General features: G+C 50.6%; 1 protein-coding gene across 1 annotated transcript in view; it reads left to right on the top strand.

Annotated features, from left to right (window-relative positions):
- The window catches only part of LOC119970422 (golgin subfamily A member 4-like), a 529556-nt gene that overhangs the window by 425782 nt on the left and 89665 nt on the right, over positions 1-14109 (top strand). Inside the window, exon 21 of the mRNA XM_038805016.1 lies at positions 3678-3897. Coding sequence (XP_038660944.1) covers positions 3678-3897 — 220 coding nt within the window. The remainder of the gene's footprint in view (positions 1-3677; positions 3898-14109) is intronic.

Genomic DNA, 14109 nt, shown 5'->3' with positions numbered 1-14109 from the left:
ATATTGCGTCATTAATTTTAAGACTATAGCTAAATCTACATAAAACAATAAAGAATGACACTGACACCACCTACTTGCAAACAGTGCAGTAACCACTGGTATCCATTGGTACAGAATTGTAATTAGGTCAATTCTGTTGGTAATTCTACTGTGTATATGAAGCTTGCCGGAATAAAAAAGGGAAAAATTGGATAGCTACCGAAAACTGGCATGGGATGCAATGTGTGATTAACATATATCTACTGCTTCTGATGCAGGCAGCATGCAAATTTCATTCCGCCTACCTATTTAAATGATTAGCCCAGTGCTAAATGTACTGTTGAGGGGCTGCACACCTCAGCAGTGGTCCCATGTTTGTGTGAGACTCACAAATCTTAAAGCCAGACTGCTGGAAAAAACGCAGGAGGTGACAGGGGGAGAGAACCTGACCTAAATGAAAAGCGACTAATGCTGCAACAGGGTTGTTCCTATTCCACAATTCTCCCCAACGTTCTCTGATGCAAAACTGGAGTTCTTGTTGCAGAGATGGAGAGGAGACCCTCCAGACAGATATTCTAAAGTCAGAGGGACCAATAGCAAATGGCAAGTCAGTAGCCATAGTCTAGCCCCGATGACCGGGATGTAGTGCTGCAAGAAGTTTAATGAACTAACACAAATGAGGTGTAACTGAGGTTGTAGCTACTGGCAGGGCTCAAACCATTGAAGATGACTATATGCACATGCCTAATTCTCCTCACATCCCACCTTCCCCTCATACTGTGATCTTTTCTGATTTACAAGTCAGAGATTGTGAAAGCTTACATTGCCTCCCTTCCCTTCACTCAGCACAACCCTATCCATAAGCCTTTCTCCTTACGATTTCAAAGAACTGCAACCAGGTCAGCCTGTGGTCAAAGAAAAAGAGGTGGAAGATCAGGGAATCAGTGATGATGAAGAAACATCATGATGCAATCTCACACTCAAAGTCACCAGCACAGATACTGACATTAAACATACATTAGGGGATAGCTTAGAGGTCAGATTTACATGTGATGAGATACTGGGCAGAAGGGACCTGCATTCAAGGTGGGAGACAAGGATAGTAAAGGTATTGGTTAGCCAGAGAGTGAGATCACATGTGAGTCTTGTTCCAAAGGACTCAGGTGAGGACTTTGGTGGGATGGCCTGGAGAAGAAGAATGAGCCAGAACTACTGTAGAGTGGCAATCAGTCAGATTGCCATTCCGCTCCTTTTTTACGAACCTTAGTCTGGTACTGTACATTTCTTGCCGGACCTATGGCCCAGGCCTGGTGAGAAATGTGCAGTGCAGCCCCAGAGTCCTTCTAGTGCAGACAGCAGCATTGGGGGAAGTGAAGCTGCATGCCCTTTTTACAGCAGCAGCTACTGTAAAGCAGTAAATGTAAAGGCCCCAGCCTCTTTGAGAAGCCAGGGAAAAGGTAAGTATGCAAGGTAAGTGGGTGAGGGGTGAAGGATATCGGAGTGGAGGTAAGGTGGTCCTGTTGAGGGGGTCAGGTAGTCGAGGGAGGAGGGACAGTTGGTCGGGGCCGGGGGGCTCGGGAGATTGGGAGGGTGGTTGGGGAAGGGTCAGGAGGATAGTTGGGGTCCCTCAGAGCAGTTTCCGTGGTACTTCTAGGGTACAACCTCTCAGAGATTGGAGGTTCTGGGCCAGTGAAATGCATGGTGAATTGTCAGGTGCCAGAAAGCGGTCTGTCAAGGAACATGGAGGAATCCAACATCAAATTGCTGCAAGGTTTTGCGCAGAATGTGGAAGTGGTTGTCAACTTCATGAGAACACCCGCAAACATATCGATGATGTATCGTGTGAATGCCCGGTGTCTCAGTTTCCATTGCAGCACAAAAATAAACAATCCACTGTCTGGGTGCAACGGAAATCCATGAAGTCATGCAAGCTTAGATTCCTGCAAGGAAGGCTCAGAAGACCGCCAACATAGCTGCCAATACCAGTGTGCAAAGGGGCTTGCAGGGCCTCACAGCAGTCCAGTAATCCATCCACCAACACATTGCTAGGAATACGGAGGGCCAGCACAAGGGAGTGACTCTGACACACTGAAGTATGAATCTGCTGTTCTCTTTCAAGTTGTCATTACGATCTGCCTACTTTTTTTTAATAATCTTTATTAGTGTCACAAGTAGGCTTATATTAACACTGCAATGAAGTTACTGTGAAAATCTCCTAGTGGCCACACTCCAGTGCTTGTTCGGACATACTGAGGAAGAATTCAGAATCTCCAATTCACCTAACAAACACGTCTTTCGGGACTTGTGAGGAAACCGGAGCACCCGGAGGAAACTCCTGCAGACATGGGAGAACATGGAGACTTCGCAAAGACAGTGACCCAAGCTGGCAACTGAACCCGGGACCCACGCTGTGAAGTAACAGTGCTAACCACTGTGCTACCATGCTGCCCTTCTGCATACTTCTAGCACAGGCTCTCTGTGTCTGTGTCCATGCCCTACCCAAGATGGGGTCCAGAGAGCCTGACACCAGAAGTATGCACATGTACCACAAAAGTTATTTTAGAACCAAATCTACACCTATAATACTGAAAATACAGACATTATGCAACCAAATATTTCAGCCGCTATCTTAAAAAAGCACAATGGGTATAATTTCTACTATTCATGGATATAAAAAAATGTTAGCAACACCATAAACAGAGTTTCCTCACTTTATACTGGTGTTTTTGCCACTGCCTTATAAATTGCTGGAAACTGGTCATTTTGGCACCGAGGTATTTTGAGTCTGTGAGTGATCTTTGTCTTGCGTCACAACACTTAAATGTTTTGTTCCATAAAGTGGCTACACCAATTAGATGTCGGTCTGAAATCTTTGCTGGACGCATGGTTTTATTGGGCTCCCTTTAGGCCCACTTCAGTGTGTCTACAGATATTTCTGGTGATGATGTAACCATTCTGGCAATTTTTGAGGCTATTACATGCTTCCCAATACCAGGCCAGTGGCTGGTTCCTGGCGCATTTGGTCTTGGGCATCTTCTTTAGGGCAGATTCTTCCTTCTCCATTCTCACCCAAATTCCCCCACTGCAGCACAGTTATTTGATGAGTTAGCAAAAAATACAGCCCTGAACTTGAAAGCAGCTTTGTACTCCATTCATTTTGCTGGAGGACCCATTTCTGTTTGTCACTCACCATGCCATGTGCAGTCTTCTCTGTGTGGGAGCTCCCACATATCTTCTCAAAACCATGTATTGCCTGATTGATCCCAGGCATCATATTGCAGTCGAGTAAAACCTGCATTTGTGGGGTGAAAAGTTTAGGTTGATGACGAATGCAAGTATGGATTTTTGTAACTGAAAAAGGGGTTGACTTATACGGTAAGTATGTGCAAAACCATGATTTTTGGCACTGAATCTTTAGGGACATCAGGGGCAGATGTTCAGGATTTCACGTTTGGGAACAGTAGGCTTTGGAGGTGATTTTCTGGCTACAACTGGATAGAATGGAATCAGTTGAGTGCGGTCATCTTATAAGCAGGGCTGACTAATACGCTGAAATCTATTATAGTCTGCAGGGCCACCTATGTTTATTTTTAGCTCAAGAGAAACTGCTTTAAGTTAAATAAAGCTAGAGTGATTGACAAAGTATATTGTATTTTCTTGTTTATTTTGCTTCTTACTGCTGTGTTCTTGACCCAAAGTCCTCCGTGCCTTGTTAAATACTGACGGGAGGGAGTGTGCTGTATCATCCTTTGACCGGTTATCCTATGAGAGAACAACCATCAGCTTCAATAACTCTGTGTATGATAAGGCCAGCATGAATGCCTTTCAAGACAATGGAAAAAGTACTGTTTCAGATTTCACAGTGAACCCTGCAGAAGATCCATCTAAAACTGAATTTCAGAAGACGTTACAGCTGCCGTAAGTGTTCACTGAGACTGTCTCCCAGAGTAATAGCTCAGGACATACTTTATAGTTGAATAACATTTGGTGACAATCTCTGCTGCCACTGTCACAGGATGTGTTCAGCTGTCAGGCTTAGAGGTTCAGTACATTCATCTTTTTCACAGTTTTTTATCTTGTACAGTTTTAGGCCCATTTCAGAAATATTTTAAGTCCAATTTCACACTATTCACTGACAGCTGGATGCACTGTGACCAGTTATTCTATCTCAATATATAGCATTTTCAGCAGCAGACTACTATCATCCATCCAGGCTTGTACCAAATGAATCGGAAAATATACCTTTACACATGGTTTATATTGTGATAGTGTTTGGCATGTACTGTTGGCTTATATACGGGCAAGGAGCAGGAGTAGGCCATTCAATCCCTTAAACCTGGTCTGCCATTAAGTAAGATCATGATTTGGGGCAGCACGGTGGCACAGTGCTTAGCATTGCTGCCTACGGTGCTGAGGACCTAGGTTCGAATCCCGGCCCTGGGTCACTGCCTGTGAGGAGTTTGCACATTCTCCCCGTGTCTGCGTGGGTTTCGCCCCCACAACCCAAAGATGTGCAGGGTAGGTGGATTGGCCATGTTAAATTGCCCCTTAATTGGAAAAAATAATTGGGTACTCTAAATTTTTTTTAAAAGTAAGATCATGATTATTCTGACAGTAACCTCAAACTTTAGTAACCTCAAATTTGCATCCCGCCTACCCCTTATAACCTATCACCTCTTGCTTACCAAGAATCTATCCACCTCTGCCTTCAAAATATTTAAAGATTCTGCTTCCACTGCCTTTTCAGGAAGAGAGTTCCAAAGACTCAAGAGTCATTGACAGAGAAATACTGCCTCATCTCAGTCTTCAATGAGTGACCTGTTTTTAAACAGCGACCCCTAATTCTAGATTCTTCCACAAAAGAAAATATCTTCTTCACATGTACCCTGTCAAGATTCCTCAGGATTTTATATGTTTGAATCAACATTTACTCTTCTAAACTCTAACAGATACAAGCCCAGCTTGTATCCCTACATTGCAGAAGGAGACCCGCAAATCCGTAACCCAACCTGTACAACCCTGGACACTAAGGGGCAATTTATCATGGCTAATCCACCTAACCTGCACACCTTTGGACTGCGGGAGGAAACCAGAGCACCCAGAGGAAACCCACGCAGACACAGGGAAGAAGTACAAACTCCACACAGACAGCCACTCAAGGGTGGAATTGAACCCGGGTCCCTGGTGCTGTGAGGCAGCAGTGCTAACCACTGTGCCACCATTCCATGCCTCACATAATTGAGGCGTCGCCACAGTAATCAAGGTGGTCTATTTTGTCTTTGTACACGTATAGCATAACTTCAATCCATTTATATTTAAGAGTTGGGTTTTGTATTTGGAAATCAGGACTACTGTCATCCACACATCTGGCATGATGATCTTGGTCATACAGCCAACATCAACAGGCTGGTCTCCCATAATGTAAATGTCAGGCAGGAGAAATTTGGAGAAAGAAAAGTAAGGAGATTGAGGGGCACCATCTTCATTTAAGATGAGTTCAGAGAGACATACTTCCTCAGAACACACATGGCACCATTAACAGGTGAAGACCATTCCAAAGTTTAAAAGGCCATCCTCCCCAAATTGTGCAAGCTTCCACATCAATGGCACCTTGCCAACAGCCTCCCCAGTTTCAAAGACAGTGGACCCCACCCCTTCTTAAGTACAGTTTGCAGGAGAGGACTTGCACCCTTAACTTAGCACCACTTTACTCCAGTCTCACCTCAGACAATAGATTTACCCCAGCAATGGACCTCTGGCTCCATGACCTCCATGTCTAACAGGGTGAGGATGGTCTGGTTGGGCTGACCAGCTCCAATCATGATCTTTTCCCTGTCATTATACGTCCTCTTCTCCTGGGAATGAAAAAGGACATTGTAATGTCTATGCCATGCTGAAATCAAGTCATCAAATGTGTGACCAACAGAAACCTTTTAGGAGCCAACATGTCACAATGCTCCTTGCCAGCCAACAATTTTCCAGTTCAAAAGAATCTCCCCCCTCCAAATCCCCATTGCCATGCAGAGTGTCATGAGTGCAACATGGCACCTTTCACACTTGGTCAGTAAAGTATGCAGTCCCATATTCAAGCCAATTCACATCCTCAGACTCTTCCATTTATGTCCATCTCCAAAAAGGTTCCACCGTGGCAGATAGCAAGAAGTCATTGAGCTTTTTCTGGCATTGCAGCCAGCTTCTCTGGCTGACCCCACAGCTGTTGACCTCTATGCTGACCTCCATCCAGACTGGTTTTTTCTGGCAAGGAGATTCTTCTCTTCTTTCAGCAAGAGGACCTCCTCGCAGAGAGTTATCATCAAACTGTGGGCCATTCTATGTCTGGAACCCTGACCAGCTCATGGCTGCACTCTGTCCTCTATCTATAGAGTTAAAGGGCTGAATTTGAGTTTTCTCCCAAATACTTGCTATTCATAAGGGTTATGGGTCAAATGTATTTGAATATCCTTTCCTACCTAGCAAAGGTTCTGAATTATTCACTACTAGCACAAAGGCCATCAAAATTTAAAACCAAACTGTTACCTCCTGCAATACTTCAAAGGACTTAATAGTCTTATGAAAAAGCATCAGCCTGGCAGATCTCAAGAGGTCATTGTATGATTTCTGATGCAACTGCCACAGTTCATGCCAGGAGTGCCTTTAAATGGGTGAGCGTGACAGACCTCTGGTTCACTCTGGTTCTTTTGACCTTGGGTATCATCTTTTCATTCTCAATTGGGGGGGCTACCCATACTTTGTGCTGTTGGCTGGCTTTCCACCAGATGACCATTAATTGGACAAAAGAAGGATTATAGGGTACTTATAGGGGGTGGGAATTAGCAATCCACCCACTTCAAAGTCAAACTTCTACCCACCACCAGCCAGCATAAAATTAATCTCTAGTCCACTAGGTAGGCCAGCATTCCACTAGCCTTTTTGATTACCTTTTGTACCTTTCATTAATAATCGATGTACATGAATTCTTTGAACCTGCACTATTTCTATCTTTTCATAATTTAGTAATGCTCTGATCTATCCATTTATATCCAAAGTGTGTGAGCTCACACTTGTCATCACGTAAATCATTGTTTTAGCTACTGCCCATTCAATCTCTTTCCATTCAGCTAGTTTCTTAAGCAGCAATTCTGCTTGAATTCCATGAGCTTCATCCTGAACTAACAGGCTGTTTTAAGGGATTTTATCAAATGCCACCTGGAAGATCGTAAAAAATTGTACATTCCCCAGTTCACTATTTTAATCACCTCTTCAAGAAAAAATGTCATGTCGGGTTTCTCCGAAATCAGGAAACATGATTGGACGGAGAATCAGTTTTGAAACGTGGCTGGTGCCGGTTTCACTCCAAATCGCAATTCCCCAGTGCCTCGACAGCGGTGTCAATGTGTTCCACTCTGCAGGTACAGTAAACACCCTTGGCATATCATTAGCGGGCCAGATCTGGTATTCTCCGGGGCCTCCGCGATTGTCCACCTCCACTGGGTGAAATTCCCGGCGGCGAGGTTCACTTGTGCTTTTAAAAAGGGCGCCAAGAGCACTGTGGCTGATGAGGGAGAGAGCGGGGGTACTGAAAGTATCCAAAGTCGCCATAGTTAGCTGACAGTTGTGCCGCTGGCAGGGTGCTTCTACCAGGACCGGGGGGGGGGGAGTAGCGGAAGGTGGGCTGTGGAGTCAGGGTGGACACGCATGGAATACCATCGCTGCTTAATGCGCACTGTGAACCTAGGGTCATGGGTCATATGGGTGTCCCCCCTGGCCACCACCCTAGGTATCCTCTGGCTCCAGCTGACCCATCAGCGGGGAGGGCAAACTCCAGCGCAACCAGTGCCATTTTGTTGGATGGGATGAGTCTGTGTAGGGAGTGGAGTGCTATTATGCGACTGCGGCTTGTCAGCCCTTTGAGTGTCAATCCTGATCCCGGCGAATCCGACATCATTTTCCATTGGAATCAACTGTGTTGCACCTTGCGCAGGTGCTAGCCACTCAACGGTCGCTGAATCAGTCCATTTGTAACTCCAGTTTTGCTGTTGCACAAGTCCAAGAATCCTGCCCCTGCATCAACACTTAGTCTCAGGAACGGAGAATCACACTGCATATTTGTCAAGCAGGATCTATAATTTACAAATCTGTGCTGACTCTCTTTGTTCAACTAAAAAAAATTTTTTTTTTTTTTTAAATAATTTTTATTGAAATTTTTACAAAATATAAACATCACAACAATATTAACAAAACAACCGCGGTAAAAACCCAAGAACAGCACCCACCCAACTTCAAAAGCAACTACAAACAAAAGAAAAAACAAAAGAACAGCCAAATAACAAAAGGGAAAGAGATAACACCCGCCACATCCCACAAAACAATGCACACAGTTCTCCCTCCCACCGAACCAAACACCCCCCCCCCCCCCCCCCCCCCCCCCCGGTTGCTGCTGCTGCTGGCCTATTTCCCTACCGTTCCGCCAGGAAGTCCAGGAAAGGCTGCCACCGCCTAAAGAACCCTTGTACTGATCCCCTCAGGGCAAATTTCACCTTCTCCAATTTAATGAACCCCGCCATATCATTGATCCAGGTCTCCACGCTTGGGGGCCTCGCATCCTTCCATTGAAGCAAGATCCTCCGCCGGGCTACTAGGGACGCAAAGGCCAGTACACCAGCCTCTTTTGCCTCCTGCACTCACGGCTCCACTGCAACCCCAAAAATTGCGAGTCCCCAGCCTGGCTTGACCCTGGATCCCACCACCCTCAACACCGTCCTTGCTACCCCCTTCCAAAACTCCCCCAGCGCTGGGCACGCCCAAAACATATGGGCGTGATTCGCTGGGCTCCCCGAGCACCTAGCACACCTGTCTTCGCCCCCGAAAAACCTACTCATCCTCGTCCCAGTCATGTGGGCCCTATGCAGCACCTTGAACTGTATAAGGCTAAGCCTCGCACAGGAAGAGGTGGAATTCACTCTCTCCAGGGCATCCGCCCACGTCCCCTCCTCAATCTCCTCACCCAGCTCCTCTTCCCATTTACCCTTCAGTTCCTCCACCGAGGCCTCGTCTACCTCCTGCATTACTCGGTATGTGTCCGAAATCCTCCCTCCTCCAACCCACACCCCCGAGAGCACCCTGTCCCGTACCCCACGTGGGGGCAGCAAGGGGAACCCCTCCACCTGCCGCCTTGCAAACGCCCTAACCTGCATGTACCTAAACATGTTCCCCGGGGGGAGCCCAAACTTCCCCTCTAACTCCCCCAAGCTCGCGAACCTCCCCTCCACAAACAGGTCCCGCAACCTCCTAACCCCTACCCTGTGCCAGCCAAAAATCCGCCATCAATGCTCCCTGTGTCAAACCGATGGTTCCCCCGTATTGGGGCCTCCATCGAGCCCCCCACTTCTCCCCTATGCCGTCTCTATTGCCCAAAAATTGTGAGGGTAGCCGCCACCACCGGGCTCGTGGTATACCTCATTGGAGGGAGCGGCAACGGCGCCGTTACCAGCGCCTCCAGGCTCGTGCCCACACAGGACGCCACCTCCATCCTCTTCCATGCTGCCCCTTCCCCGTCCATTACCCACTTACGCACCATCGCTGCTTTGGCAGCCCAGTAGTACCCACAGAGGTTGGGCAACGCCAGCCCCCCCCTATCCCTGCCCCGTTCCAGGAACACACTTCTCACCCTCGGAGTCCCATGCGCCCACACAAATCCCGTAATACTCCTGTTGACCCTCCTAAAAAAGGCCTTCGGGATAAGGATGGTGAGGCACTGGAACAGGAACAAAAACCTCGGGAGCACCGTCATCTTAACGGACTGCACCCTCCCCACCAGTGACAGCGGTAACATATCCCACCTCTTGAACTCTTCCTCCATCTGCTCCACCAACCTTGTGAGGTTGAGCTTGTGCAGGGCCCCCCAACTCCCAGCCACCTGGACACCTAGGTACCTGAAGCTCTTCCCTGCCTGCTTCAGTGGGAGCCTAACAATCCCCTCCTCTTGATCCCCCGGATGCACCACGAACAACGAACAACTCGCTCTTGCCCAGGTTCAACTTATGCCCAGAGAAACCGCCGAATTCACTAAGAATCCTCATCACCTCCGGCATCCCCCCCCCACCGGGTCCGCCACATACAGCAACAGGTCGTCCGCATAAAGCGACACTCGATGCTCCTCCCCACCCCGCACCAGGCCCCTCCAGTTCCCTGACTCCCTCAACGCCATGGCCAGAGGCTCAATCGCCAACACGAAGAGCCCCTCGGTACAGCCGAAAGTACTCCGACCTCCTCCTATTTGTGGCTACACTCGCCATCGGGGCCTCATAGAGCAGCCTCACCCAACGGATAAATCCCTCCCCAAACCCAAACCTCTCCAACACCTCCCACAGATACTCCCATTCAACCCTATCAAAGGTCTTCTCCGCATCTAATGCCACCACTATCTCCGCCTCCACTTCCACAGCCGGCATCATAATAACGTTGAGGAGCCTTCGTACATTCGTATTCAACTGCCTTCCCTTCACAAACCCCGTCTGGTCCTCATGAATGACCCCCGGCACGCAATCCTCTATTCTAGTGGCCAGGATCTTTGCCAGCAGCTTAGCGTCGGCATTTAGCAGCGAAATCGGCCTATATGACCCGCACTGCAGAGGGTCCTTGTCCCGCTTCAGGATCAAGGAAATCTGCACCCGTGACATAGTTGGGGGCAAAGCCCCCCCCCCCCCTCCCTTGCCTCGTTAAAGGTCTGGACCAACAGGGGGCCCAACAGGTCCACATACCTTTTATAAAATTCCGCCGGAAACCCAACCGGCCCCGGCTCCTTCCCCGACTGCATGCTTCCTATCCCTTTGACCAGCTCCTCCAGCTCGATCGGCGCTCCTAGTCCCTCCACCTGCTCCTCCTCCACCCTCGGGAATCGCAGCTTGTCCAAGAAGCGCCCCATTCCACCCCCCTCCACCGGGGGTTCCGACCGGTACAGTTCCCCATAGAAGTCCCTGAAGACCCCATTAACATCTACCCCCCTCCGCACCACCTTCCCAGCTCTATCCGTCACTCCCCCAATCTCCCTGGCCACGTCCGGCTTTCGGAGCTGGTGTGCCAGCATCCTGCTCGCCTTCTCCCCGTATTCATACACCGCCCCCTGTGCTTTCCTCCACTGAGATTCCGCCTTTCTGGTAGTCAATAGGTCGAACCTGGCCTGAAGGCTACGGCTCTTCCCCAGCAATCCCTCCTCTGGAGCCTCCGCATATCTCCTATCTACCCTCACCATCTCCCCTATCAGTCTCTCCCTCTGCTCCCCCCTCTCCATACGGGTTCGGATGGAAATCAATTCCCCTCTAGTCACCGCCTTCAATGCCTCCCAGACCGTCCCCACTCGGACCTCCCCATTGTCGTTGGCCTCAAGGTACCTCTCGATACACCCCCGAACCCTCTCAGCCACCTCCTCGTCTGCCAGCAGCCTCACCTCCAAGCGCCAGAGCGGACATTGGTCCCTCTCTTCCCCCAGCCCGAGGTCCACCCAGTGCGGGGCATGATCTGAAATGGCAATGGCGGAGTATTCCACATCCTCCACCCTCGAAACCAGCCCCCTGCTCAGGACAAAAAAAATCAATCCTTGAGTACGCCTTATGTACGTGGGAGAAAAACGAGTACTCCCTGGCCCTTGGTCTCACAAACCTCCAGGGATCCCCATCTGGTTCATAAATCCCCTCAGCACCTTAGCCGCCGCCGGCCTCCTACCCGTCCGGGACTTGGATCGATCCAATGGGGGATCCAGTACCATGTTGAAGTCCCCCCCCATGATCAGGCCCCACACCTCCAGGTCCGGAATGCGGCCCAACATACGCCGCATAAACCCCGCATCGTCCCAATTTGGGGCGTAAACATTCACCAACACCACCTGCTCCCCCTGCAGCTTACCACTCACCATCACATACCTCCCGCCACTGTCACATTTAACGCCTCAAACGTCACCTTCTTCCCCACCAGGATCGCCACCCCCCCGACTCTTCTCATCCAGCCCTGAGTGAAATACTTGGCCCACCCATCCCTTCCTCAGCCGAACCTGGTCCACCACTCTCAGGTGTGTCTCCTGGAGCATGGCCACATCCGCCTTCAGCCCCTTCAGGTGCGCAAATACCCGGGCCTGTTTGACCTGCCCATTCAGCCCCCTCACATTCCAGGTTATCAGCCGGATCCGAGGGCTCCCTGCCCCCCTCCCCTGCCGATTAGCCATAAACCATCCCTTGCCCACCACCGGCCAGCGTCCCCCGCTCTGCCAGTTCCCCATGGCGGCTACTCCCCCCCCCCCCCCAGGCTAGGACCCCTCCTAGCCGCGCCCCTCCCTCCATTGCACTCCCGTGAGCCAGCTAACATCTGCTGACCCCGGCAACTCCCGCCCTACCTCCGACTCCTCCCCACGTGGGACTACCCTTCCTCCATCGTGCCCATCAGCAGGTCCTCCCCCCCCCCCCCCCCCCCCCGCTCTTGCGCGGGAAAAGAAAACAGCCAGCAACGGCCCGCGCTTCTCAGCCCCGACTCCGCCCCCACCATCTCCCAGCGCGGGAAATCTGAGAAAAGCCTGCGCTTTCGCCCTGCCCAGCCCCGCCTCCCCTAGGGCAACTCCGATTGTCAGTCCCCCCCACCAGCTGCCCGAACTCCCCGTTTACCCCCCTGCCCAACCCGTCCACCAGACCCATACAGAAAAACCCATACAAAAAAGACATAACGACATCACCCCACCCACCCTAAGGCCAACCCACATCTGACATTAAACCGAGCAAATACAAGTACAGTATTATACAACTAATGTACCATCAATTGAACGCGAGACGAGTTGCTGAACAAAAGTATGGCTTTAATCTACTAGATGTTAGCCCTGCGGTCGATTAAAGTATAAGGACGACCGCCGGGAGTACTGGGTATTTATACCCCGCCCTGGAGGCGAGGTTAACTCAGCCTCTCGACCAATCGCGGAGCCGTCACATGACTGGCCTCAACCAACCGGTCGAGAGGCACATGACCGACCAGGACCAATGGTAAGCCGGTGTTCTGCACCAATAGCAGGCAGCTATGCTAATCATACCACCACAACAACATCCCCCATCAGTTTGAGTCCAGTTTTTCGGCCTGCACAAAGGCCCACGCCTCCTCCAGGGACTTATAGTTGACCCACAGACGCGCCGGCTGCAACATGCCAAACTTCACGCCCCGTCTGTGGAGCACCGCCTTCGTCCGGTTAAATCCGGCCCTCTGCTTCGCCACCTCCGCACTCCAGTCCTGGAAGATCCGCACCTCCGTGTTCTCCCACTTGCTGCTCCGATCCTTCTTGGCCCACCGGAGCACACATTCACGATCCACGAACCGATGAAACCGCACCAACACCGCCCGCGGCGGCTCGTTCGGCTTGGGCCTCCTAGCCAGAATTCTGTGGGCCCCCTCTAACTCCAGGGTCCCCTGGAAGGACCCAGCCCCCATCTGGCATAGGCTGCCAGGTCCGACCCCTCCAGCCCCTCCGTGAGGCCCAGGATCCGCAAATTCTTCCGCCTCGACCGGTTATCCAGCTCCTCGAACCGCTCCTGCCACCTTTTATGGAGCGCCTCGTGCATCACCACCTTCCCCGCGACGGCCACGGCCTCATCCTCCCTTTCGGAGGCCTGCTTCTGCAGCTCCCGGATCGCGGCCCCCTGGACTGTCTGAGCCTCCATCAGCTCTCTGGTGGTAACCTTCCACGACTCCAGCAGCTCCACCTTCAGCTCCTGGAAGCAGCGCAGCAGAGTCGCCTGCTGCTCCTGTGCCCACTGCCTCCACTCCTCCGGGCCTCCGCCGGCCGCCATTTTGTTTTTCTTCCCCCGCTTTTCCAGGGGTGCTTCCACCGTTTTTCTTCTTACCCCACTCCTGGTCCGGACCGTAGGACCGTAGGGGTGGACTCCTGTCCTCTTCCCACGTCGGGATTTGCTGACAAAGTTCCGTTGGGGGCCCTGAAAAGAGCTCCAAAGTCTGTTTTCAGCGGGAGCTGCCGAACGTGTGGCTTAGCTCCGCATTGCCGCCACTGGAAGTGAACTAAAAATTTTCAAGGTGTTCAAACACTCTATTCCTATTTCCCAACAACAGATATCAGGATGACTGGTCGATAATACCATGGTCTCC

The sequence above is a fragment of the Scyliorhinus canicula genome, chromosome 8, assembly GCF_902713615.1.
Source record: "Scyliorhinus canicula chromosome 8, sScyCan1.1, whole genome shotgun sequence".
Taxonomy (NCBI): domain Eukaryota; kingdom Metazoa; phylum Chordata; class Chondrichthyes; order Carcharhiniformes; family Scyliorhinidae; genus Scyliorhinus; species Scyliorhinus canicula.
Note: the sequence above shows the minus strand (reverse complement) of the source record. Positions and strands in the feature narration are given on the sequence as shown.